Source organism: Ranitomeya variabilis, chromosome 7, assembly GCF_051348905.1.
Source record: "Ranitomeya variabilis isolate aRanVar5 chromosome 7, aRanVar5.hap1, whole genome shotgun sequence".
Classification (NCBI taxonomy): Eukaryota; Metazoa; Chordata; class Amphibia; order Anura; family Dendrobatidae; genus Ranitomeya; species Ranitomeya variabilis.
In genome coordinates this window covers 117,168,027-117,193,774 of record NC_135238.1, presented here as the reverse complement: position 1 = coordinate 117,193,774, position 25,748 = coordinate 117,168,027, and the positions used below count along the sequence as shown (strand labels likewise).

Here is a 25,748-nt window from a genome sequence, read left to right as displayed (position 1 = left end):
ACACTGCATTTGGGTGACCTTATGCCACTCCTGGTACAAAAATTGAAGAAGTTCTTCTTTGTTTTATGGCTTGTGACTATCCATCTTCCTCTTGATTACATTCCAGAGGTTTTCAGTTGGGTTCAAATCTGGAGATTTGGCTGGCCATGACAGGGATTTGATGTGTTGGTCCCTCATCCACACCTTGATTGCCCTAGCTGTGTGGCATGGCGTATTGTCCTGCTGGAAAAAACAGTCCTCAGAGTTGGGGAACATTGTCTGAGCAGAAAGAATCAACTGTTTTTCCAGGACAACCTTGTATGCGCCTTGATTCATATGCCCTTCGCAAAGATTAGCCTCTCCAATTCCAGCCTTGCTGAAGCATCCCCAGGTCAACACCTAGTTGTCTAATTTTTAGACGAAGACCTGGAGAGGTGTACAAGCCACAGTGTCTTGCACCCACTGTGAACTTTGGTGGAAGATCGGTGATGATCTGGGGATGCTTCAGCAATGCTGGAATTGGACATGTTGTTCTTTGAGAAGGACGTATGAATCAAGCTGCATACAAGGTTATCCTGGAAAAACAGTTGATTCCTTCTGCTCAGGCAATGTTCCCCAACTCCGAGGACTATTTTTTCCAGCAGGACAATGCGCCATGCCACACAGCTAGGTCAATCAAGGTGTGGATGAAGGACCACCACATCAAAACCCTGTCATGGCCAGCCCAATCTCCAGATCTGAACCCCACTGAAAACCTCTGGAATGTAATCAAGAGGAAGATGGATAGTCACAAGCCATCAAACAAAGAAGAACTGCTTCAATTTTTGTACCAGGAGTGGCATAAGGTCACCCAAAAGCAGTGTGAAAGACTGGTGGAAAACTTGCCAAGACGCATGTAAGCTGTGATTAAAAATCATGCTTATGCCACAAAATATTGATTTCTGAACTCTTCCTGAGTTAAAACATTAGTATTGTTGTTTCTAAATGATTATGAACTTTTTTTTTTTTTTTTTGCATTATTTGAGGTCTGCAAGCTCTGAATTTTTTTGTTATTTTGGCCATTTTTCATTTTCAGAAAATAAATACAAAATTAATTGCTTGGAATTTCGGAGACATGTCAGTAGTTTATAGAATAAAAGAATAATTTACATTTTAGTCAAAAATATACCTATAAAGAGAAAAATCAGACAAACTAAAAATTTTGCAGTGGTCTCTTAATTTTTGCCGGAGCTGTATATGCTATTGTACACTATGTATGCGCTGTGTACATATGCGGTGCATGTCAGGAAAGGGTTAAAGGGAACCTATCAGATCTCCACACTATTCCCAACCATACTAGTCAGGGGTAATAGACGCTACACTGGGCTAATCATGCCTTATTAGCATATGCAATAAGGGTTGCCACTAGGAATTTTGGGGCCCCATACTGGCAAATTTTTCGGGGCCCCCCTTGAGACTCCGCCCAGGCTCCACCCCAGCTCCGCCTCCAACCGTCCACAGTCCCACTGCCCACTCTTAGAAACACTCCACTTCTGAACCACGTCCTCACCAATCACACATTAACAGTTCCTATCACCAGATCACATACACAGCAGCTTTTGTTTTGGCCAAAAGATTTTTTAATTAATCCACCACCATGACAAGCTTTATTAATACAATCATATGTATATTGACAAACAATTTAAAAAAAATATATATATATATGATGGTAAAGGACACCAATGAGCAACATACAGCACCATATAAAAATGAACGTCCAACGAAAAGGACCAAAAATATGAGGTAAATATCCCTATCCAATAGTGTGTCCAAACATATCCACACAAGACCTCTAGGGGGAGGACAACACAAGTTCTGTCCCAATGGTTAATGCATGATAATGTCCACAGTTCATAATAGCTCCGTCTCACATGCCACCATGTAGGTACAAAATGATAACACAGGTATTAGACAGAAAGAATAAGGGTTAACCTTACCGGTGCCGTAATGCGCAACTGGATGCACCCCGACGTACGTTTCGCCACTTTACAGCATGGCTTTCTCAAGGGGAGGTGTGTTTCCACTCTCCTGCAGGACCTTAAGTATCCCTGGTAACCGGTCACATGTGTGTCATGTGACCGGCTTTTTTTTTTTTTTTTTTTTTTTTGCTGCTGGGCTGTGTGTATATGACGCATGCGCCCGCGGCCGACCCCACCAAACCCGCGCCGCCCGGCGCGTCACCACCCAGGGTCCGAGCAGGAGGTAACCATACCTCCCAGTCAGACGCCAGCGGCGACCATTGCCGGACCACGCAGGGCAGGAGCACGCGCACCGCAGCCACAGCAACAGATACCAAATAAACTTTAGACCCAATTACAATATAACATATGTCATAAAAGGGTTATTCCAAATTGTAGCGTTTTATGGCATCATGATAACGATAACACAGGTCAACAAAAAAAAAAAAAATTTTCTGGTGTCCAAAATATTTTAATGAATTTGGGGTATTTTTGGGGTGCTGATTCTGAATATGCTATCAGTTTTGCCAGATTGGCTCAAGTTTTTGACATTTTTGGTATCTTATTTATAGCACTTGTTGGTAAATGCGACGCATCATCTCATTAATTTCTTTGGATTAGTACTTGAACTGAGCAGTTCTCAATATAGTTTTGTGTTAATTAGTGTTCTAAAAGTTTGTTCATAGCTTGATTTTTGCACTAACTTTATGTTGATGTTCTGTTTTCCAGTGAAAAGCATGAACTCATCAAGAAGAAGTTGTCTTAACGATCCAGACTCATTCTGTTACATTTGTGGTGAATACACACTGCCAAAACATAGAAGAAACATAACAGACTTCGTAAAAAAAGTGTATTTTGCCTATTTTGGGGTTATGCTTGGGGACCAAGACAAGTTTTGGGCACCACACATAGTGTGCAAAGCATGTATCGAATTATTACGAAAATGGAGCAAAGGACAAAGAAAAAGCTTCAAATTTGGTGTTCCAATGGTGTGGAGAGAGCCAAAAAATCATCATGATGACTGTTATTTCTGTGCAGTGCAAGTGCAAGGATTCAATAAGCATAAGAAACGAAAATGGGAGTAACATGGAATCTGCAAGAAGGCCTGTCCCTCATTGTGAAGATGTGCCTGTACCTGTGTTTACCATAAATAACAGTCATCATGATGATTTTTTGGCTCTCTCCACACCATTGGAACACCAAATTTGAAGCTTTTCCTTTGTCCTTTGCTCCATTTTCGTAATAATTCGATACATGCTTTGCACACTATGTGTGGTGCCCAAAACTTGTCTTGGTCCCCAAGCATAACCCCAAAATAGGCAAAATACACTTTTTTTACGAAGTCTGTTATGTTTCTTCTATGTTTTGGCAGTGTGTATTCACCACAAATGTAACAGAATGAGTCTGGATCGTTAAGACAACTTCTTCTTGATGAGTTCATGCTTTTCACTGGAAAACAGACAACAACATAAAGTTAGTGCAAAAATCAAGCTATGAACAAACTTTTAGAACACTAATTAACACAAAACTATATTGAGAACTGCTCAGTTCAAGTACTAATCCAAAGAAATTAATGAGATGATGCGTCGCATTTACCAACAAGTGCTATAAATAAGATACCAAAAATCTCAAAAACTTGAGCCAATCTGGCAAAACTGATGACATATTCAGAATCAGCACCCCAAAAATACCCTAAATTCGATGAAATATCTTTGGCACCAAAAATGCTGTTGACCAGTGTAATTCATTCTTCGAGTCTCCTATCTTTTGTGGTCCCAAACCCAGTGGATTCTTCAAGGAGTATTCAAACAATGATGGGGATAACTGATGTAAAGATCAGATGTAGTTCATCATACCGCAGGGGATAGATTAACATTAAAAAATTATTCAAAGAAGGATAAACAATAATTAAAATCAGATAAAAACACACACAAAACCAGTTAAAAACATACAAGTGGAAGAGAGTATGAGCATAAAAACAAAGTCACCTCTAATTAAATTTCTTTACAGAAAGGGTGCGAAATTAAGGGCCTCATTAAGCCGAAATGGTTTAACTGTTCCTAGTGTAACAATCCATTTTAATTCCCTCTGTGCCAATAATTTTTTGACATTTCCCCACCTAATACCTGTGTGGACCACGTCAATTCCTCTGATCAGAAGTCCTCTTGGGTCACAGTTATGAAAAGACCTAAAATGTCGCGGGAATGTTTTTAATTCCGCAGGATCCTGTACCGACCGGGCTGCGCCAATGTCCCACACATGCTCCCTCACTCTTATTCTCTGCTCCCTTGATGTGAGCCTTACATAGATCAATGAACAACTGCACGTGGCATAGTATATTACATTGACGCTGCCGCAATTGATGTATTCTTCGATCTGAAATTCCTTATTACCATCTGCGGGGCAGAATGAGGAGCTGCGAAGGACATTGGCGCAAACCACACAATGGCCGCAGGTATAACATCCCCTTGCTGGTTTAACTGACCCAAATAAGCTCTTTGTTGGTGCTACATAATGGCTCTTAATTAGGATGTCCTTCAGGTTTCTCGCCCTGCGTGAGGTCATAAGAGGACGATCGCCAAGATATGGTCCCAGGGAGGGTTCAGTGCTTAAAATTGGCCAGTGTTTGGTCAGAATGGCCCTCATATTATCCCATTCATGGTTGAACACTGAAATAAAACGAACCTTTTCATCTCCCTTCTTCCTCCCATTATCTTGATAAAGCAGTAGGTCCCGGGGAGTCGATTTTGCTCTATTATAGCCTTGTTTGATGTTTCTTTTACTGTTACCCCGTTGACCAAAACGTAACCTCAAGGCTGCTGCTTGGGCTTCAAATCTTTCCTCCGTGGAGCAGATCCGCCTCATCCTCAATAACTGTCTGACCGGGACGGCCCTTATGGTGGCTTAGCTGTGTGCAGATTTTGCATGGATCAAAGCATTAACTGCTATTGTCTTTCGAAAGACATCGGTCTGGATGGCCGACGATGAATCGACCTCCAGACTGATGTCAAAAAAATCAATTTTAGCCAAATCATATCTGTACGTCAATTTGATATTATAACAGTTAGAATTCAACACAGCCATAAAATCCTCGAGCTGCCGCACCGACCCTCGCCAAAGTAAAAAAAATCATCTATATAGCGCAGCCAGCAAAGCACATGGTCCGCGGCCCCCGCGTCACCAAAAACCAAACTCTCCCAGTAACCTAGAAAGAGGTTGTCGTACGCGGGCGCGCAGGCCGCACCCATGGCTGCGCCACGCTTTTGATGGTAGAAGTTATCCTTGAAAGTAAAAAAGTTATGTGTTACGACAAAGTGCAGCAACTCGAGGATAAGTTCACACAAAGGGCCGTCCAGGCCGGAGGACTCAAGGAAGAAGCGGACCGCTCGCAGTCCGTCACTATGATTAATGCAGTTGTACAATGTTTCCACATCGGCTGTGACCAACAATGTCCCTTTCTCCACGCAGGCATCACCAAATGCTTATTAGTGTTCAGAGAAAATGACGGATACTTTAAGTTACGGTTATGAGCTTTTATTAAACAAGCCTAGAGTCCCCACAGTGGGGGAGGTTTATTCCCAAGAGTGTTCTGAAGCAAACCAAAGTGTGTTTTGAGTCTAATACTCCGATAGAAATACTGTAGATCCTGTTCAAGTTTAAAACTATCCCAGGCAGGGGTAGGGCAGAATGAGAGCCCACGTTTTAGAGCTAAAAGTTCCAATGGGTTTAAAGTGTAAGATGATATATTGATCACAGACTTACATTCCCTACCTGTGACCTCGTTACCATACGAACGTCTGTCTTGTCAGTCTTCAATTTCAGAGTTTGCCAATCTGAAGCAGGAACAGTTGAGCTGAGTTGTTCCTCGATGGACTTGACCTTTGTTTCTGATTCAAGGATGGCCGTCTGTAGAGTCTCTATTGTAAGAAGGACAAGATCATAGAAGAGAACCGGAAATCTCTGCAAGAGACTAAGAGAAGCAAATTTCATAGGGACTCGGAGGACTATAGACTTGAACGTGTGTACCGATGGAACGAGTCCACATACTCTGGACAAAGGCTAGGACAATACATCTCCAGACGTCCCGGTTCTTTCAGCTCCGACAGCAGTGGATCCTCATATGCCAACAACCAGGGACGTTTTTTAGGGAAAAGGCAACCCGGGAGGGGCAATTGGAGACAGCAAGGAGGAGACCGACAAGGAGGTCCAAACGTAAATACAATCGAACGTATGGTAACAAGGTCACAGGTAGGGAATGTAAGTCTGTGATCAATATATCATCTTACACTTTAAACCCATTGGAACTTTTAGTTCTAAAACGTGGGCTCTCATTCTGCCCTACCCCTGCCTGGGATAGTTTTAAACTTGAACAGGATCTACAGTATTTCTATCGGAGTATTAGACTCAAAACACACTTTGGTTTGCTTCAGAACACTCTTGGGAATAAACCTCCCCCCACTGTGGGGACTCCTACTCCTGAACTATCAATTTCTTCTCTAGGCTTGTTTAATAAAAGCTCATAACCGTAACTTAAAGTATCCGTCATTTTCTCTGAACACTAATAAGCATTTGGTGATGCCTGTACTAATAATAAAAAATACAACTTTCACGTAAAAACCTGCAAGTCTTGAGTGTGCTGCTGTTTTTTTCTATAGACATTGTGACTTTGTGTTCAGCCTGCACCTTTTTTTTCCATGCGGAGTGCACCACATCTCTTGTACTACCTGTCTCCACGCAGACGCCGTCAATCCTAGTTAGGACATCCATCGTGTCCTTTACGTACGAAGGTAAAGTTTCCACCAGTGTTTTTAAATAGTAGTCAATGAACTTACATATGGGGTCAGATAATCCATCCATACCAGACACGATCGGACGTCCCGGTGGATTGACGGCGTCCTTATGTACCTTCGGGAGAAGATAAAAGGTTGGAACCCTGGGGAATTGTACTGTTAGCAGCACCTTTTTGTTAATAATCCCCTGGTCAAACGCCTTCTGAAGAATCACCTGGAGTCGTGCTGAGAAGGAGGTCATCGGGTTATGGCTCAATTTAGTATATACTGCGTCATCTCGTAACTGGCGAAATGCCTCACGCTCATATTAGGCTATCGGCCAGATCACAATGTTCCCCCCTTTGTCAGCTGCCTTAAAGACCACATCCTTTAAGGATTGTAATTGATGGATTGCTTCTCTTTCTTTTTGTGTCAGGTTGTCAGAGTGCCGGTATGTAGATAATTTTTGCAAATATTCTGACGCCAGTTTTGTAAAAATCTCCACCCCTGGACAGAGTGACAAAGGGGGGAACTTTGAAGATCTGGGAAAAATTGACTTAGGAAACCCACCTTCTCTAGCTGGAAGTTGTTCCTCTAGTAGATCCTCCAACACCTGAATGGCATCCCTCTCAGCCGGACTCCAGTTTTCCTCTCCAGATCCACCCTTAAAGTGCAGTTTTTTGAGAATTAGTTTGCGTGAAAATAGGTTTTTCTACCATAAAACTCCTATGTTTCTCCTTTGTTAGTATATTGTAATGGAGTGGTATACTGGTAGCTAGGTGATGGCGCTTGGCTTACTGATTAATATTAGTCTGGGCATTTTTGTATTCACCACCATGACAAGGTAGACTCCTCTGGCTGGGCTCTACTCTACTGTAACTTCTTAAACATTTGCTAAAATATTGAATACTCTTTAGGTATATTTTTATTTATTTTTCAATTTTTAAAATGACAAATAAGAGCACATACAAGGAACAAATACGGCCACATCATGACCAGATCACATACAGTTAGGTCCACATATATTTGGACAGAGACAACATTTGTCTAATTTTGGTTATAGACATTACCACAATGAATTTTAAACAAAACAATTCAGATGCAGTTGAAGTTCAGACTTTCAGCTTTCATTTGAGGGTATCCACATTCAAATTGGATGAAGGGTTTAGGAGTTTCAGCTCCTTAACATGTGCCACCCTGTTTTTAAAGGGACCAAAAGTAATTGGACAATTGACTCCAAGGCTATTTCATGGACAGGTGTGGGCAATCCCTTCGTTATGTCATTCTCAATTAAGCAGATAAAAGGCCTGGAGTTGATTTGAGGTGTGGTGCTTGCATTTGGAAGGTTTTGCTGTGAAGTAAACATGCGGTCAAAGGAGCTCTCCATCAAGGTGAAACAAGCCATCCTTAAGCTGCGAAAACAGAAAAAACCCATCCGAGAAATTCCTACAATATCAGGAGTGGCAAAATCTACAGTTTGGTACATCCTGAGAAAGAAAGAAACTCATCAATGCAAAAAGACCTGGGCGCCACGGAAGACAACAGCGGTGGATGATCGCAGAATAATATCCATGGTGAAGAGAAACCCCTTCACAACAGCCAACCAAGTGAACAACACTCTCCAGGAGGTAGGCGTATCAATATCCAAATCTACCATAAAGAGAAGACTGCATGAAAGTAAATACAGAGGGTTCACTGCACGGTGCAAGCCACTCATAAGCATCAAGAATAAAAAGGCTAGACTGGACTTTGCTAAAAAAACATCTAAAAAAGCCAGCACAGTTCTGGAAGAGCATTCTTTGGACAGATGAAACCAAGATCAACCTCTACCAGAATGATGGAAAGAGAAAAGTATGGCGAAGGCGTGGTACAGCTCATGATCCAAAGCATACCACATCATCTGTAAAACACGGCGGAGGCAGTGTGATGGCTTGGGCATGCATGGCTGCCAGTGGCACTGGGTGCTAGTGTTTATTGATGATGTGACACAGGACAGGAGCAGCCTTTCCATACTGTGTGCTCAGATCCAACCAAATGCAGCCAAACTGATTGGTCGTCGTTTCATACTACAGATGGACAATGACCCAAACATAAAACAAAGCCAAAGCAACCCAGGAGTTTATTAAAGCAAATAAGTGGAATATTCTTGAATGGCCAAGTCAGTCACCTGATCTCAACCCAATTGAGCATGCATTTCACTTGTCAAAGACTAAACTTCAGACAGAAAGGCCCACAAACAAACAGCAACTGAAAACCACCACAGTGAAGGCCTGGCAGAGCATCAAAAAGGAGGAAAGACAGCGTCTGGTGATGTACATGAGTTCAAGACTTCAGGCAGTCATTGTCAACAAAGGGTTTTCAACCAAGTACTAAAAATGAACATTTTATTTAAAATTATTGAATCTGTCCAATTACTTTTGGTCCCTTTAAAAACAGGGTGACAAATGTTAAGGAGCTGAGACTCCTAAACCCTTCATCCAATTTTAATGTTGATACCTTCAAATGAAAGCTGAAAGTCTGAACTTTAGCTGCATCTGAATTGTTTTGTTTAAAATTCATTGTGGTAATGTCTATAACCAAAATTAGAAAAATGTTGTCTCTGTCCAAATATATATGGACCTAACTGTATTACCAGCACAGTGACCGAATAATATCACATTCAAGGATCAAGACCAGACCACATATTACCACAACATAGCAACTGAATAATCTCGCATATAGGGGACAAATACTACCACATGATGGCCGGACCACATATTACCAATACATAGTGACCGAATAATTTCACATACAGGGGACAAATACCACCACACCATGACCGGACCAAATATTACCAACACATAGCAATCGAATAATCTCACATACAGGGGACAAATACCACCACACCATGGCCGGACCACATATTACAGCCACATAGTGACCGAATAATACCACATACATGGGCAGATACCGCCACACCATGGCCAGACCACATATTACCACCAAAGTGACCGAATAATACCACATACAGGGGCAGATACCGCCAGACCACATATTACCACCACAGTGACCGAATAATACCACATACAGGGGCAGATACCGCCACACCATGGCCAGACCACATATTACCACCACAGTGACCGAATAATACTACATACAAGTAGCAAATACTGCCACATCATGACCAGATCACATATCACCACCACATAGCCACCGAATAATACCACATACAGGGAAAAAATACTGTAGATAAAGAAAATGCACACGGCACTCAAGGTTCCTATGTGGTGCTCAAGTCAGGTTTCCAGCCCGTCAATCCAATAATCAAAAATCACTTGGCACTCAGAAGATTATTTTTGCAAGATGATTATTCCATTTATTTGTGCATCCAGTTAAAGAATAAACGTTTTCGGTCCATACATCAGACCTTCATCAGAAATTCCTTTTTATCATACTGAAATACAGGCAGATCATAGAATAAAATGAATAACAATATATACAAGGTGCACAATATAAAGAACAACGGAATTGCAGTGATATTTTTCCAGACCAAATCCATCATGTGACGAAAAAGGGTGTGCGCAACTGTGGCGGCTGGAGCAAATCCGGGTTGGTGATCCGTGAGCTGTGAGTACTTCCAATTATCAAAAGCTAAAGAGCTGTGCAGCTGTAAGTATAGGTAAGGAAGAGAACAAATGGCATGGGAGTAGAAGGTTATGGCACAAGACGGTGAGTCCTGTAAGAGGACTCCACATGTGGTAGAGGTCAATACTACCTCAAAGGATACTAGGTGGAGGATTTTATCCGGGTGCTTGAGAGAGGTGCTGTGCACTACAGCGAGCTAGTGAAAACCTATAAAGAAAGTGTGACAACATATGTTAATTAAGAAACTTGTTAGTGTCCGCATAGGTGTCCGGCTGTAAGGAGCATTTAACCTTAATGACTAATATGCGTAACCCGGTATTATTGAAATTGAGATGGTGGTATAAAATAAGAGTTTATAAGGCTGGAAGAAAGGAAATTGAAAACAGTAACAAAGGGGGTATAGGGGCCAAGTGGCAACACAGTAACAGTAACAGGACCCCCCCCATTGAAAAAGGAACCCTTAATACATAAAATACATCACTGCAGTAATAATGTCCTTTAATTAGCCCCTACAGTAATAATATCCCCCATCCTAGCCCCCTTGTCTCATTCCTGGCTCCTGCTATATGTTCTCCCATCCTGGCCCCATATGTTCTCCCATCCTGCCCTCATGAATATATATTCTGCCCCAATGTGATGTCCCATTATGCCCCATATAATCTCTCTATCCTGCCCCATCTGTCTCCATTCTTCCCCATCTGCCTCCATTGTGCCCCATGATCCTGAACCATGTGTCTCCATCCTGCCCCATCTGTCCCATCTATCTGCATCCTGTCCCATCTGTCTCCATCGTGCCCCATGATCCTGCACCATGTGACTCATTCCTGCCCCATCTGTCTCCATCTTGCCCCATGTTCCTGCCCCATCTGTCTTCATCCTTCCCCATCTGACTCTGTCCTGCACAATGATCCTGCCCCATCTGTCTCCATCGTGTGCTATAATCCTGCCCCATCTGCCTCCATCCTGATCCATGATCCTGCAGCATCTGTCTCATCTGTCTCCATTGTGCCCCATGATCCTTCCCCATCTGTCTCCATCCTGCCCCATCTGTCTCTATCCTGTCCCATGTGTCTTCATCCTTCCCCATCTGTCTCCATCGTGCACCATAATCCTGCACATGTGTCTCCATCCTGCCCCATGTTCCTGCTCCATCTGTCTCCATCGTGCCCCATGATCCTGCTCCAATGTGTCTCCATCCTGTCCCATCTGTCTCCATCGTGCCCCATGTGTCTCCCTCTTGCCGTCAAAACATATTGGGGTTTGCCGTTTTCAAGTAAAAAAAAAAAAAAAACACCTTCTCCTTACCTGGCCGTGGTCCAGCAGCGACGTCCCCTCCGGTCATTTCAAGTGTGGACTCGCCGTCAAATGACAATGACTTAATGCGCTGGCGATGTGCGTGCTGGCTTTTAACTATTAGCATGCGGGCCCGCACAGCAGTAGGTTTTAACTGAACCTGCGGCTCGGACGCAGGTTCCATTACTGCAGCAGCAGAATGCTGCCACTGGGGCCCGGTGAGCAGAAGAGAGAGTGCCCCATAAACCAGTACAAACCTGCACATGTATACTCACACACTGTATACAAACATATATACTCTTTCCTTCATAGAGGACAGGAAATGGGGGGGTCATGTAGTCAGGAATCAGCAGCGCAGGCCCTCTTGTCAGTCCTGCACACCTCCCCCGTCCCGACTGCTGAGCAGCTGGAAGCATTACAGGAGGGAGTGGGCTCCTGTGTGTGAATAGCAGCTATACAGGGAAAAGTGCTGTCAGGGTTATCCCCTCTCCTCAGGAATGTTACTCTATTCTCCCCAGTACTGTGTATCAACCTCCCCTCAGTAGCTTTCCCATCATCACCCTTCTCCTCAGTAGCTTCTCCCATCACCACTCTCCTCAGCACTGTCTCATTCCCCTACATACCTGTCTCCACCCATCTCTTCCCTTTCTTGCTCGTTCCCATGGGCTCTGTGCTCCGCTGTGCACACACAGGGAAACCTCTCGTCCCTGGAGCCGAAGAGGAGGTCCAGGAAGTGGTGAGGAGAAGCTTCACAGCCAATCACACACGCACCATGCAGGGCAGTGTTTATACATCCAGCATGTGTACGTGGTTATGTTAGCAAATAGAAATGACTGATGCTGTTCCGGGGGGCCTGGTGAGGAGAAACAAAAGAGGACGGGCCCCAACCGGGTCACAAACTCTGCCAGTGTGTCTCAGACAGTCTGAGCCCCTCCTCCTTTGCTTCTGCTCCCGTGCCCCTTTCACTAGTAAGGGTAGTAATGCCCTGATGTCGGTCCTGTATGCAATACAACAAGATTAAAGTTTAATCTTTTAAACATTGCACCATTATTAAACAACATGAAAAATGCCAGAATTGTGTTTTTTTATTTTATTTATTTATTTTTTTACTTACCACTAGTGATGATCAAGCACTAAAATAAATTTGCAAACTGCCTCAAAGTGTTTCCCGGTCATAGCCACATGAAACACTGGAGTGTTAAATAAAATATCAACACTGCTATGTTTCCAAATTTTGGGCTTCTACATTATCCCTATGTGAAAGACAAAGCCCCAAAACTCGGGGTTTGGGTAAAAAATTGTTAGGCATTTAAATTTGGCTCTGCCACCATGAGATTTACAAAATGCTCAGAGAAAAACACTTTGAAAAAATAAATTTTTGTGTCAAATGGGATTACTAATTGGGCCACAAAATCGGGAATCTGAGGGTCTAGGTGAGGTCCATAGGAGGTCACTAACTGTGGGCACTGGATTATTTGTTCTCTTGAGGCATCTGTTTTGAGGGTTCATTATCACTGGAGGAGGAAAAATAGAAAAAGGTGGCATCCTCTCCCTCACTAATAGTGTTGGAGGCATAGAAGAGTGTATGCCTCCTCCGCTGAATACTGTCTTTGAGAAGAGCAGGACATTTCTTGTGTGTGTGTGCGTGCGTGCGTGCGTGTGTGTGTGTGTGTTGGTCAACCAAATTTTCTTTACATATGTGTTTGTAAACTTTCTTTTATTAATTTATTACATTTATAACAGAACAAAAGAATCTAAAAATATAAAGATTAGTGATGACCAAATATACTCGTTACTCGAGATTTCTCGAGCATGCACGGGGGTTCTCCGATTATTTTTTTTTACTGCTCGGAGATTTAGTTTTCCTCACCTCAGCTGAATGATTTACATCTCTTAGCCAGCTTAATTACATGTGGGGATTCTCTAGCAACCAGGCAACCCCCACTAGGGGGACTTGTCAGGGAGTCACAAAAACACTGAACTTTAGGAAGACAAAGTTTGACCAGCTTAGAGATGCCCTTAATCTGGTAGACTGGGACAATATCCTCAGAAATAAGAATACAGATAATAAATGGAAAATGTTTAAGAACATCCTAAATAGGCACTGTAAGCGGTTTATACCTTGTGGGAATAAAAGGACTAGAAATAGGGAAAACCCAATGTGGCTAAACAAAGAAGTAAGACAGGCAATTAACAGTAAAAAGAAAGCATTTGCACTACTAAAGCAGGACGCCACCATTGAAGCTCTAAAAAACTATAGGGAGAAAAATACTTTATCTAAAAAACTAATTAAAGCTGCCAAAAAGGAAACAGAGAAGCACATTGCTAAGGAGAGTAAAACTAATCCCAAACTGTTCTTCAACTATATCAATAGTAAAAGAATAAAAACTGAAAATGTAGGCCCCTTAAAAAATAGTGAGGAAAGAATGGTTGTAGATGACGAGGAAAAGGCTAACATATTAAACACCTTCTTCTCCACGGTATTCACGGTGGAAAATGAAATGCTAGGTGAAATCCCAAGAAACAATGAAAACCCTATATTAAGGGTCACCAATCTAACCCAAGAAGAGGTGCGAAACCGGCTAAATAAGATTAAAATAGATAAATCTCCTGGTCCGGATGGCATACACCCACGAGTACTAAGAGAACTAAGTAATGTAATAGATAAACCATTATTTCTTATTTTTAGGGACTCTATAGAGACGGGTTCCGCAGGACTGGCGCATAGCAAATGTGGTGCCAATATTCAAAAAGGGCTCTAAAAGTGAATCTGGAAATTATAGGCCAGTAAGTCTAACCTCTACTGTTGGTAAAATATTTGAAGGGTTTCTGAAGGATGGTATTCTGGATTATCTCAATGAGAATAAGTGTTTAACTCCATATCAGCATGGGTTTATGAGAAATTGCTCCTGTCAAACCAATCTAATCAGTTTTTATGAAGAGGTAAGCTATAGGCTGGACCACGGTGAGTCATTGGACGTGGTATATCTCGATTTTTCCAAAGCGTTTGATACCGTGCCGCCCAAGAGGTTGGTACACAAAATGAGAATGCTTGGTCTGGGGGAAAATGTGTGTAAATGGGTTAGTAACTGGCTTAGTGATAGAAAGCAGAGGGTGGTTATAAATGGTATAGTCTCTAACTGGGTCGCTGTGACCAGTGGGGTACCGCAGGGGTCGGTATTGGGACCTGTTCTCTTCAACATATTCATCAATGATCTGGTAGAAGGTTTACACAGTAAAATATTGATATTTGCAGATGATTCAAAACTATGTAAAGCAGTTAATACAAGAGAAGATAGTATTCTGCTACAGATGGATCTGGATAAGTTGGAAACTTGGGCTGAAAGGTGGAAGATGAGGTTTAACAATGATAAATGTAAGGTTATACACATGGGAAGAAGGAATCAATATCACCATTACACACTGAACGGGAAACCACTGGGTAAATCTGACAGGGAGAAGGACTTGGGGATCCTAGTTAATGATAAACTTACCTGGAGCAGCCAGTGCCAGGCAGCAGCTGCCAAGGCAAACAGGATCATGGGGTGCATTAAAAGAGGTCTGGATACACATGATGAGAGCATTATACTGCCTTTGTACAAATCCCTAGTTAGACCGCACATGGAGTACTGTGTCCAGTTTTGGGCACCGGTGCTCAGGAAGGATATAATGGAACTAGAGAGAGTACAAAGGAGGGCAACAAAATTAATAAAGGGGATGGGAGAACTACAATACCCAGATAGATTAGCGAAATTAGGATTATTTAGTCTAGAAAAAAGATTACTGAGGGGCGTTCTAATAACCATGTATAAGTATATAAGGGGACAATACAAATATCTCGCTGAGGATCTGTTTATACCAAGGAAGGTGACGGGCACAAGGGGGCATTCTTTGCGTCTGGAGGAGAGAAGGTTTTTCCACCAACATAGAAGAGGATTCTTTACTGTTAGGGCAGTGAGAATCTGGAATTGCTTGCCTGAGGAGGTGGTGATGGCGAACTCAGTCGAGGGGTTCAAGAGAGGCCTGGATGTCTTCCTGGAGCAGAACAATATTGTATCATACAATTATTAGGTTCTGTAGAAGGATGTAGATCTGGGGATTTATTATGATGGGATATAGGCTGAACTGGATGGACAAATGTCTTTTTTCGGCCTTACTAACTATGTTACTATGTTACATGTACTTATGCTGGCTAACAGATGTAAATCATTCAGCTGCGGCAAGAAAAACTAAATCTCCGAGCACTAAAAAATACTCGGATGACCCACGAGCGTGCTCGAGAAATCTCAAGTAACGAGTATATTTGCTCATCACTAATAAAGATACAAATGAGAAAAAAATGTACTAGACGAACAGCAGTAAAAACAACCATGACCGTAATTCTGTATAGTAGAAAAAAGTAGTATACTGTAGGTACTACAACAATTTTACATTAAAATTTAGAAACTACAGTTACTGAAGAGCCGTAAGTAAAGTAATACATTTCTGAGCGCCTGCAACTTCTGACGCTAATTGTGATTATATTTTAATAAAAAAAATACTGTAGTAGAAGCAAATTACTACAGTAATTATTAATGTGGATTACACAATCCCTAATTTAGCTCTATCAACTAATCTAAATGCTTTTCTTTATTTAATTCTTTTTTTTTTTACACATTGCTATCTGATGCTAATTCTAATTATAGTTTAGTAAAAATTACTGAAGTAGATGCTGGTTTCTACAGTACATTTTTACTATCCCTAATCTAACCCTATCAATTAATCTAAATCATTATTTTTATTTGATTCTTTATTGTTGTTATACTTTTTGGAAAAAAAAATGGATGCCGATCAGTAATGTGCGTCACTGATCATTGGCTCAGTGGCTACAGAACGCACTCATGGAGGTGGTGCACATGGGGGATAAAAAATGTAGACGAAAAAAGTCCTAAGCCAAAAGCCAGCACAAATTCCGATCAGTGATGTGCGCCACTGATCAGTGGCTGCAGGACGCACACACGGAGGTGGTGCAAAGGGGAAAAAAACTGAGCGATCAAGTACTGATCAGCGGCAGACGGGGTAGGAAAGGCGTTGCAGAGAGGGATTGGAGTGGATTAGAAAAAAGCAGGGGACAGAGAGAGAATTTTCCATATTGAGCAGTGTTCAGTATTGCTTGGTTCTCGAGTCCCCGTAACTTATTTGAATTATCTGAGCCTTTGGATCGGAGTACCGAAATTTCTGACATTGAACTACTGTGAACTCACTGACTTTTTCTCATGGTGCTGAGCTCACCACAATGCAGCCCAGCTGGAAACGCATTTCAGTGACCCGCACTAATATCTATTATGTCACCTCTGCTCACTGATGCTGCTCCTTCCTCAATGGTTCTCAGCCTGGACGGTTGCATCTTTGCACCGTCCAGGTTGAAAACTGTTTATCTCCAGACATGGATTACGACTTATGACAGAGCAACAGATAGGTAAGGGATATGGGTGTTTTTTTTTTTTGTTTTATTACAGGAGATGAGGGCTTCAATAGAATAGGCGTTGGGTGAGTATAACTGTGTTTTATATTTTTAAATAAAAAAGTAAGTGTGTTTTTATTTTATTTCAAATAAAGGACTTTATACTTGCTGTGTGTTTATTTACAATTCAACTATAGGATTAGTAATGGATGGGCAACTTATAGACGCTTCTCCATTACTAAGTCGTGGGCTTAATGTCCCCAGACATTATAAAAGTGACAACAGCCCCATAAATATGAACCCCACTTGCCACCGCAACAAGGTAAGTGGGAAGAGCCGGGCAAAGCGCCAGAATTGGCTAATCTGATAGATGTGCCTTTTCTTGGGTGACTGCTTTTTTTTAGGCTGGGGGGGGGCAATATTCATAGCCCCCTTCCCAGCCTGAGAATACCAGCCCCCAGCTTTAGCTTGGCTGGTTTTCAACCCCACACCGTTTTTTTTTAAAGTTATTTATAAAACAGCGTGTGGACCCCTCTATTTTTGATAACCCTCCTTGTTAACTCGGACAGCTGAGGGTTGCAGCCTGCAGCTGTAAGTTTTACCTGACTAGTTATCAAAAATACAGGGGAGCCCACATCAGGACCTTCATCAGAACATTTTTTAAACGGAACCTGTCACCCCCCCCCCGGCGTTTGTAACTAAAAGAGCCACCTTGAGCAGTACTGATGCTGCATTCCGACCAGGTGGCTCTTTTAGTTTGGGTCCCTGCCAGTGCTGAAATAATCGTTTTTGCAATTTGTTGCTCATACCGTGAAATCGCCAGGGGGCCGGGCTTCCCCCCCCCCCCCCCCCCGAATCCAGTGAAATCGCCAGGGAGGCAGGTCTTTCCCCCCCGAATCCAGACGCCTCACAGCCGTCATTCATGGCCTCTGCGCGCCGGGCACTGACTCCTCTTCCTTCCGTAGCGTCCCCGGTGCCTGCGCTGTAAGTTCGAAGGGCAGCGCAGCTGCGCATGCCCGAAAAAAAGGAAGCAGCGCAGGCGCCAGGGACGCTACTAAAGGAAGTGGAGGCGGCCTGGTGCACGGAGGCCATGATTGACAGCGGTGAGGCGTCTGGATTCGGGGGGGAAAGACCTGCCTCCCTGGCGATTTCACTGTAATGAGGGACAAATTGCAAAAACTATTATTATTTCAGCAGTGCCAGGGACCCGAACTAAAAGAGCCACCTTGTCATAATGCAGCATCAGTGCTGCACAAGGTGGCCTGGGGGGGTGACAGATTCCCTTTAACATGAGCTATAATATACATGAAATAAAGAAAATTAGAAAGAAGATAATGTCACATAATGCAAAAATTACAGTTATACAATGGCATATAGCATAGGTGATGATATGTCCATGAGATAAGAGGTAGAGATGAGTTGGTGACAACAGAAATTTTTATCCAAACGTGCTCTGTAAGCCAGAGGAGGTTTCATCCGTGCTGTTTAAATAGTTAAGGGAAAATGAATGTAGGGATACAGAAATAAGGGTGTACACAAATTAGTGAACTAAGGTGAAACGCTGGCAAGTAGTGAAGGATACTTTGTATATCATCTGGGATAAAGATTCAAGGGCACTTGATAGAAGCGCTGATGGAGTTCTGTAGGACAAATTAGGGTGACTATGAGGTGAGTATCTGGAAAAAATGAGTCTGAACATTATTATGGTATATACCAAACAGTGTCTATGGTGCTGCAATAGAAAGGGGTTAGTGATGAACAAATCGCTGCACATATGGTAACAAATACTGGCTGATGTGACCTAATGCAGGAGTGGGACCCAAATGGCCAAATTGAAAGTTGATGATGTGGCAGTGCTATAATAAATGTATATAGAGGTATGTATTGTACCTGGATGTGAAGGAACGCTCATATGAGGAAAAATGCGTCTGAATAGTGAGCCTGCTATAATGGGTATAAGGGCTCCCTTTCACTTGCGAGACATACGTCCGTGTCTCACAGGTTAAAACCCTCTTCTGGTGCCGGCACTCCAGAGCGGAGCGTGCGGCCGCATAGCAACACATGGAGCTGCACGCTCCGCTCCCAGGTGCTGGTGCCAGAGGAGGGTTTTAACCTGCAAGTGAAAAGGAGCCCTAAACTAGAAAAAAGGACACAAATGGAACAGCAATTGAGAATATAGGTCATGTGCAAAGTACAAAAACCAGGTAACCCTGATAGGTAGTGCAAAATACCTGAATAACTGCTGGGTACCGCAAAGCGGGGAAAAGCGCATCAGACTGGGGCAACTTGGTTGCAAATGGAAAGCACTGATGAAAGGGCAGAGGGGAGTCCGGCCGAAGCCTCGCCTCCCTGTATTACCCGAGTGCCACGGTCCGTGGTGCAGGGATGAAGATAAGCTGTGGGAGCACTGTGTTTCTGCGGTTTTTCCGGGTTTAAATCCAGGCTGGGAGATGCGTCACGTGACTCGGCCGCGTCATCGCGGTCATGTGATCTCGTGTGTCCCTGGCACGCATGCGCTATGGCAATGCTAGCGTTCGAATTGGAAGCATAGAGAAAACAGTGTCCCTGACTGTACCGAGGCCTACATTGGCCTATATGTTGTTTAGGACAATAAACCTGGCATACAAGATGGGAAATGGCTAGTTGGGTAGCTGGCAATATTCACTTGAATATACCACTGAGCCATGATGGACGTGGAAGAAGGGTATATTAAAGGGGAGGTCACCATATTTTCAGCATTAGTGCACCTGCATGGCCAGAAAAAGAAGGCATGTATACTGTACCATATGTGATGTCAGCAGTGCCCAGTGAATAATAGAGTGAAGAGCTTATCGATTCTATAAAGAAAATAAGTTAGGCATACAAAACAAATTAATGTATTTCAAGTATATACAAATAGTCAACTAGTCTGCTATACCACAATAGTAACAGCCATAATCACAGAAAAGCTGATACATCATATTCTCTATTAAGCCCTTTCGGCTCAAGGGTCTGCTGGGTGAATATCCAGTATGCTTCCCTTTTTTTAAGGATTATTATCCTATTTTGGCCTCTCCTGGTGGGATCTATTTGCTCCAGAACCTGGAACCTGAGCTGGGATACATTGTGATTTTTGTCTTGAAAATGGTGTGGTAGGGGGAGGTGAACTTTCTTGCATCGTATGGTGGATTTGTGTTGTGATACCCTGTCCCTGACCGGCTGGGTAGTTTCCCCCACGTAAGCTAGACCACACGTACACTTGATTAAGTAAATTACATATGGGGATTCACATGTGTAGTATCCCTTTATTGGGATCCCTTGTCCTGTGTGGGGGTGGAAAACCTTGGGGCCTTTCTGCACGTTATTGCATTGCAAGCAGTTAAGGCAGGGAAAGGTACCCTGCTTCTGTGTCTGAAAAAAAGTCTGTTTAGGTAAAACTGTTTTTGAGTCCACATCTGCCTTGACCAGTCTGTCCCTTAAATTCCTGGCCCGTCGGAAGCAGGGTAGAAAGGGTAATTTGAATTCAGGGATATCAGGATAACTTTTAGTTAATCGGTTCCAGTGTCACCTGATGTTGGATTGTATTAGATTGGAGAAGGGGTGGAAGGTACTTACAAATGGAATGCGTTTACCACTGTCGTTTGTCCTGGTGGGTACAGTATGTTGTTTAGCCTTAGAAAGTATCTCAAATGGGTACCCCCTGTAGGAGAATTTGTTCCCCATCTCTGCCAATCTTAATTCTTTAACCTTCTCATCAGAAACTTTCCTCTTAACCCGTTGGAACTTTGATTTGGGAATGGCATTCTTTATGGAAGGGGGGTGACAGCTACTGTAATGCAGTAGGCTATTCTTGTCAGTAGGTTTAGTGAATAGGTCAATGGAGAGTACACCGTTTCCCTTTTGTAAATCAATGTGTCTAAGTTGATACGGTCTATACTGTGCTGTAGCGAAAACTTCAATTCAGGCCAAACACTGTTGATATGCCTATCGAAATGTAAGTGTGTCTCAATAGGGCCATCCTAGACGCAAAATATGTTGTCTATATATCTACGCCAAATCCTCGAGTGGTTTTGGAAGAGAGGATGGGTGTATACAACGTCCTCTTCAGACAATGCCATGTAGGCAATAGCATAAGCGGGCGCTACATTTGAGCCCATAGCGGTGCACTTTTGTTAGATGTAGAAAGTATTCTCAAACTTGAAGTAATTTTCTTTAAGGACCAGGTCTAGTAAATCTGCACAAAAGTGTCTTATTTTGATGTCCGTGCCTGCTTCACTGAGGAGTCTGTCTGTTGCTCGCATCCCTTTCTCATGCGTAATGGATGTATATAAACTATTAACATCCCATGTTACGAGTAATGAGGAAGAATGGAGAGGGCCCAAAGACTTGATAAGTCTTAGGAATTCATTCGTATCAAGAAGAAACTTTAGTTTGTTTGACCAGTGGTGTCAGTATCTTCTCTAATGCTATAGCTAGAGGTGGTAGAATGGAATCAGTTAGAGATACTATTGGACGTCCTTGTGGTTTGAACAATCTTTTGTGTATTGTGGGCAGGATATAAGAAAATCGGAGTGATGGGATCTGTTTTAATGAGGAAATCTCTGAGTTTGTTATCTATGGTACCCTCCTGCTCATGGAAGTCCAAGAGCTATTTTATTCAAAGGGTTATGTGGTAAAACTCTATAGACGTCGGTGTCATTGAGTTGCTTATAAACCTCCTCCAAATAGTCTTATCCATTACCACTGTGGCCCCTCCTATGTCGGTTTTATTATAAGCGTTTTATCAGAAGACAATCGATCTAGTAATAATTTCTTTGATAGCGTGAGATTGGTCTGAAAATGAAACTTTTCGTGATGTACATCATGATTGAAGGTCTCATTGTCCCTTTCGACAAGGGAGACAAAAGTTTCTACAGGCGGGTTGTCCTTTGGAGGCATATAAGAGCTTTGTGTCCGAAGACCCAGTCCACGTAGTTCAAGTAGAGAGGGGACCCCCCGATCTGGTCTATTTTTCATATACCGAGTGAAAAGTTTGTTACAGTATATACTCCCATAATCTGCCGCCTGCTCTCGCTATTAACAGTTGAATACAACTCTGACTGCTGAAAGAGCCCTTATAGTGAGTGGCTCCCTCGTGGGTTTCATCTGAATAATGTCAGTCGGAGATTAAGATGCAAACCCCAATATAAGTGCTTAGCCTATTACACCTGATAAATGTGATCTCAAACATTATGTAAAATTTTCCCAACAAAAGCTTCAAATCAACCTGCAAAAGCAGCAAGTCCCCCTCAGGTCCATCATCTGTTAACAGAAATATAGGGGGCTTCCCACATTACTGGTACAAATGCCCTGGAAAAGGTCTATAGCTGCTCTCACCCCTAAAAGAAATTAGGCAAATTCTGTGCTTCCAAATACTCCTCTCCCTTCTGAGCCAAACAGTGTGCCTAAACTATATTTAGCATCCACATGTTTAGCATCTCTGTTGCAATGACAGTCCACCTAATTTATGGGTGCATGTCTCCAGAAGCATGATCTTGGCACCACAATGTACTGGACACTACAACTTTCAGGGCACTACAATGCCAGTTTCCAATTTTCCCTCTGCAACATCCACTGCTGCTTGTTTCTAGATAACACTCATTAAGTTAAAATCATCACTACACCTGTAGATAAATTCCCTAAGGGTGACATTTCCAAAATGTGGTCACTTGAGGGGGGATTCTGCTCTTCTAGCACTTAGGGGCTCTGTTTATGGAGTCCACAAACTTTTCTAGGAAAATCTGTGCTCCAGAAGGTACCTCGGGCTCTAGCAATGTGGAATGGCACCCTCCAACCAGTGCAGCAAAAACTGAACTCCATTATGGCGCTTCTTCCCTTCTAAGCTTTTTACTTTACCTCAAAAGTAGTTTTCAACCACAAATGGGGTATCTGTATATTCAAGAGGAACTGCACAACAACTTTTGGGGTCCACTTTCACCTGGTATCCTTGTGAAAATAAAAACATTGTTATTTGTGCGAAAAAAATGTTTTTTCATTTTCACAGATCAGCGTTGTAAAATTCTGTGCAGCACCTGTTTTTAACGGGACCAAAAGTAATTGGACAGATTCAATAATTTTAAATAAAATGTTCATTTTTAGCACTTGGTTGAAAACCCTTGGCTGGCAATGACTGCCTGAAGTCTTGAACTCATGGACATCACCAGACGCTGTGTTTCCTCCTTTTTGATGCTCTGCCAGGCCTTCACTGAGGTGGTTTTCAGTTGCTGTTTGTTTGTGGGCCTTTCTGCCTGAAGTTTAGTCTTTAACAAGTGAAATGCATGCTCAATTGGGTTGAGATAAGGTGACTGACTTGGCCATTCAAGAATATTCCACTTTTTTTTGCTTTAATAAACTCCTGGGTTGCTTTGGCTTTATGTTTTGGGTCATTGTCCATCTGTAGTATGAAACGACGACCAATCAGTTTTGCTGCATTTGGCTGGATCTGAGCACACAGTATGTCTCTGAATACCTCAGAATTCATTCGGCTGCTTCTGTCCTGTGTCACATCATCAATAAACACTAGTGACCCAGTGCCACTGGCAGCCATGCATGCCCAAGCCATCACACTGCCTCCGCCGTGTTTCACAGATGATGTGGTATGCTTTGGATCATGAGCTGTACCACGCCTCTGCCATACATTTCTCTTTCCATCATTCTGGTAGAAGTTGATCTTGGTTTCATCTGTCCAAAGAATGTTCTTCCAGAACTGTGCTGACTTATTTAGAAGTTTTTTAGCAAAGTGCTATCTAGCCTTTTTATTCTTGATCCATATGAGTGGCTTGCACCGTGGAGTGAACCCTCTGCATTTACTTTCATGCAGTTTTCTCTTTATGGTAGATTTGGATATTGATACGCCGACCTCCTGGAGAGTGTTGTTCACTTGGCTGGCTGTTGTGAAGGGGTTTCTCTTCATCATGGAGATTATTCTGCGATCATCCACCACTGTTGTCTTCCGTGGGCACCCAGGTCTTTTTGCATTGATGAGTTCACCAGTGCTTTCTTTCTTTCTCAGGATGTACCAAACTATAGATATTGCCACTCCTAATATTGTAGCAATTTCTTGGATGGTTTTCTCTGTTTTCGCAGCTTAAGGATGGCTTGTTTCACCTTGATGGAGAGCTCCTTTGACCGCATGTTTACTTCACAGCAAAACCTTCCAAATGCAAGCACCACACCTCAAATCAACTCCAGGCCTTTTATCTGCTTAATTGAGAATGACATAACGAAGGGATTGCCCTCATCTGTCCATGAAATAGCCTGGAAGTCAATTTTTCAATTACTTTTGATTCCTTTAAAAACAGGGTGGCACAGGTTAAGGAGCTGAAACTCCTAAACCCTTCATCCAATTTTAATGTGGATACCCTCAAATGAAAGCTGAAAGTCTGAACTTCAACTGCATCTGAATTGTTTTGTTTAAAATTCATTGTGTGGTAATGTATATAACCAAAATTAGAAAAATGTTGTTTCTGTCCAAATATATATGGACCTAACTGTATATCTAAGACACATTTTGGGAAGGAGTTAAATGGTGCCATAAAGAATACAACTTTCACAAAAAAAGAACAAGCCTTTATATGGTTATGTTGAAATATATAATGTTATGGCTCTTGGAAGGCAGGCAAAATCCTCAAAAATGGCTGCAGCACCAAATTGTTACAATATATGTGCCAAATTCCTGTTTAAAAATGATTTCATTTTGTTTCAGAGCAATGTCCTGAATGCAGTATTGCTTCTTCTGAAGGACCTGGACTCTGAAGGCTTGGAGATAGTTCAAAGGACTGCAGAGAATCGGATCCATCAGCTACAGAGAAAAGAACTGCAGCAAGAAAGATAAAAGTATCCAGGAGGCAGGTGCAGCCTGGGAACTTCAGCGTCCACAATCAGCCCATGCATACATCATGACGAGTGCTTAACCTCCAGATGAGCAAATCGAGCAAAATTATCTTTGCTAAGCACCTCTTTAATCAGAATCAGAGATTGAAATTTAAAATAAATTTATGTAGAACACTATGTAAGCGCAAATCATTCTGCTGTTAGTGTCTTTAAAACATTTCATGCATGATCCGAAAATGTATGCAGTGAACGGGCTGTACTTGGGCAGGATAACAGATGTATATTATTAGACAGGTTGAAAAAGAATTTATTAAAGCCTATACCTCTAGTCTCATTGCTTATTCACCTTCACCACAGTAATGTACAGTGAGAGAAGTTATTCTTTGTGGAAGATATTGTATCCGCATGGCGAATGTTTGGATAAACTAGTGCAATAGGCCAAAATGTTAATGCTAATCCCCTCTTGTTTATTATTACTCCATGCTAACTATTAGATGAACACTTAGCATTTTAAACTGACACAAAATTTGGTAAATATTAAAGAAAATTTGGGATTAGTATGAAAATAAAAAGCTTTTTCATGGTGCAGTAATTTGTACTCCAAGTTTATTTATCTGTTTTCAGTCTCACATGCTTCTGTACAGATGTCAGTTCTTTTATTTTTGTAAATATATATTATATACAGTAGACTGTCCATAAAATAATGTATACCAAAAATATTTGTTACTGTCAAAATTGTCACAGTAACAATGTTAAAAAGATGTAGCTGTAGTGTTCTTTGTTTTGTTTTCA

At 42.2% G+C, this 25,748-nt stretch overlaps 1 protein-coding gene across 2 annotated transcripts in view; it reads left to right on the top strand.

The window, feature by feature from the left end:
* Positions 1-25,544, top strand: part of CFAP410 (cilia and flagella associated protein 410) — a 182,841-nt gene extending 157,297 nt beyond the window's left edge. For both annotated transcript variants that reach the window (XM_077275684.1, XM_077275683.1), the window contains one exon: positions 24,829-25,544. In XM_077275684.1, the coding sequence (XP_077131799.1) occupies positions 24,829-24,957 (129 nt within the window). In that variant the 3' untranslated portion in view covers positions 24,958-25,544. The remainder of the gene's footprint in view (positions 1-24,828) is intronic.
* Positions 25,545-25,748: the final 204 nt, after the last annotated feature.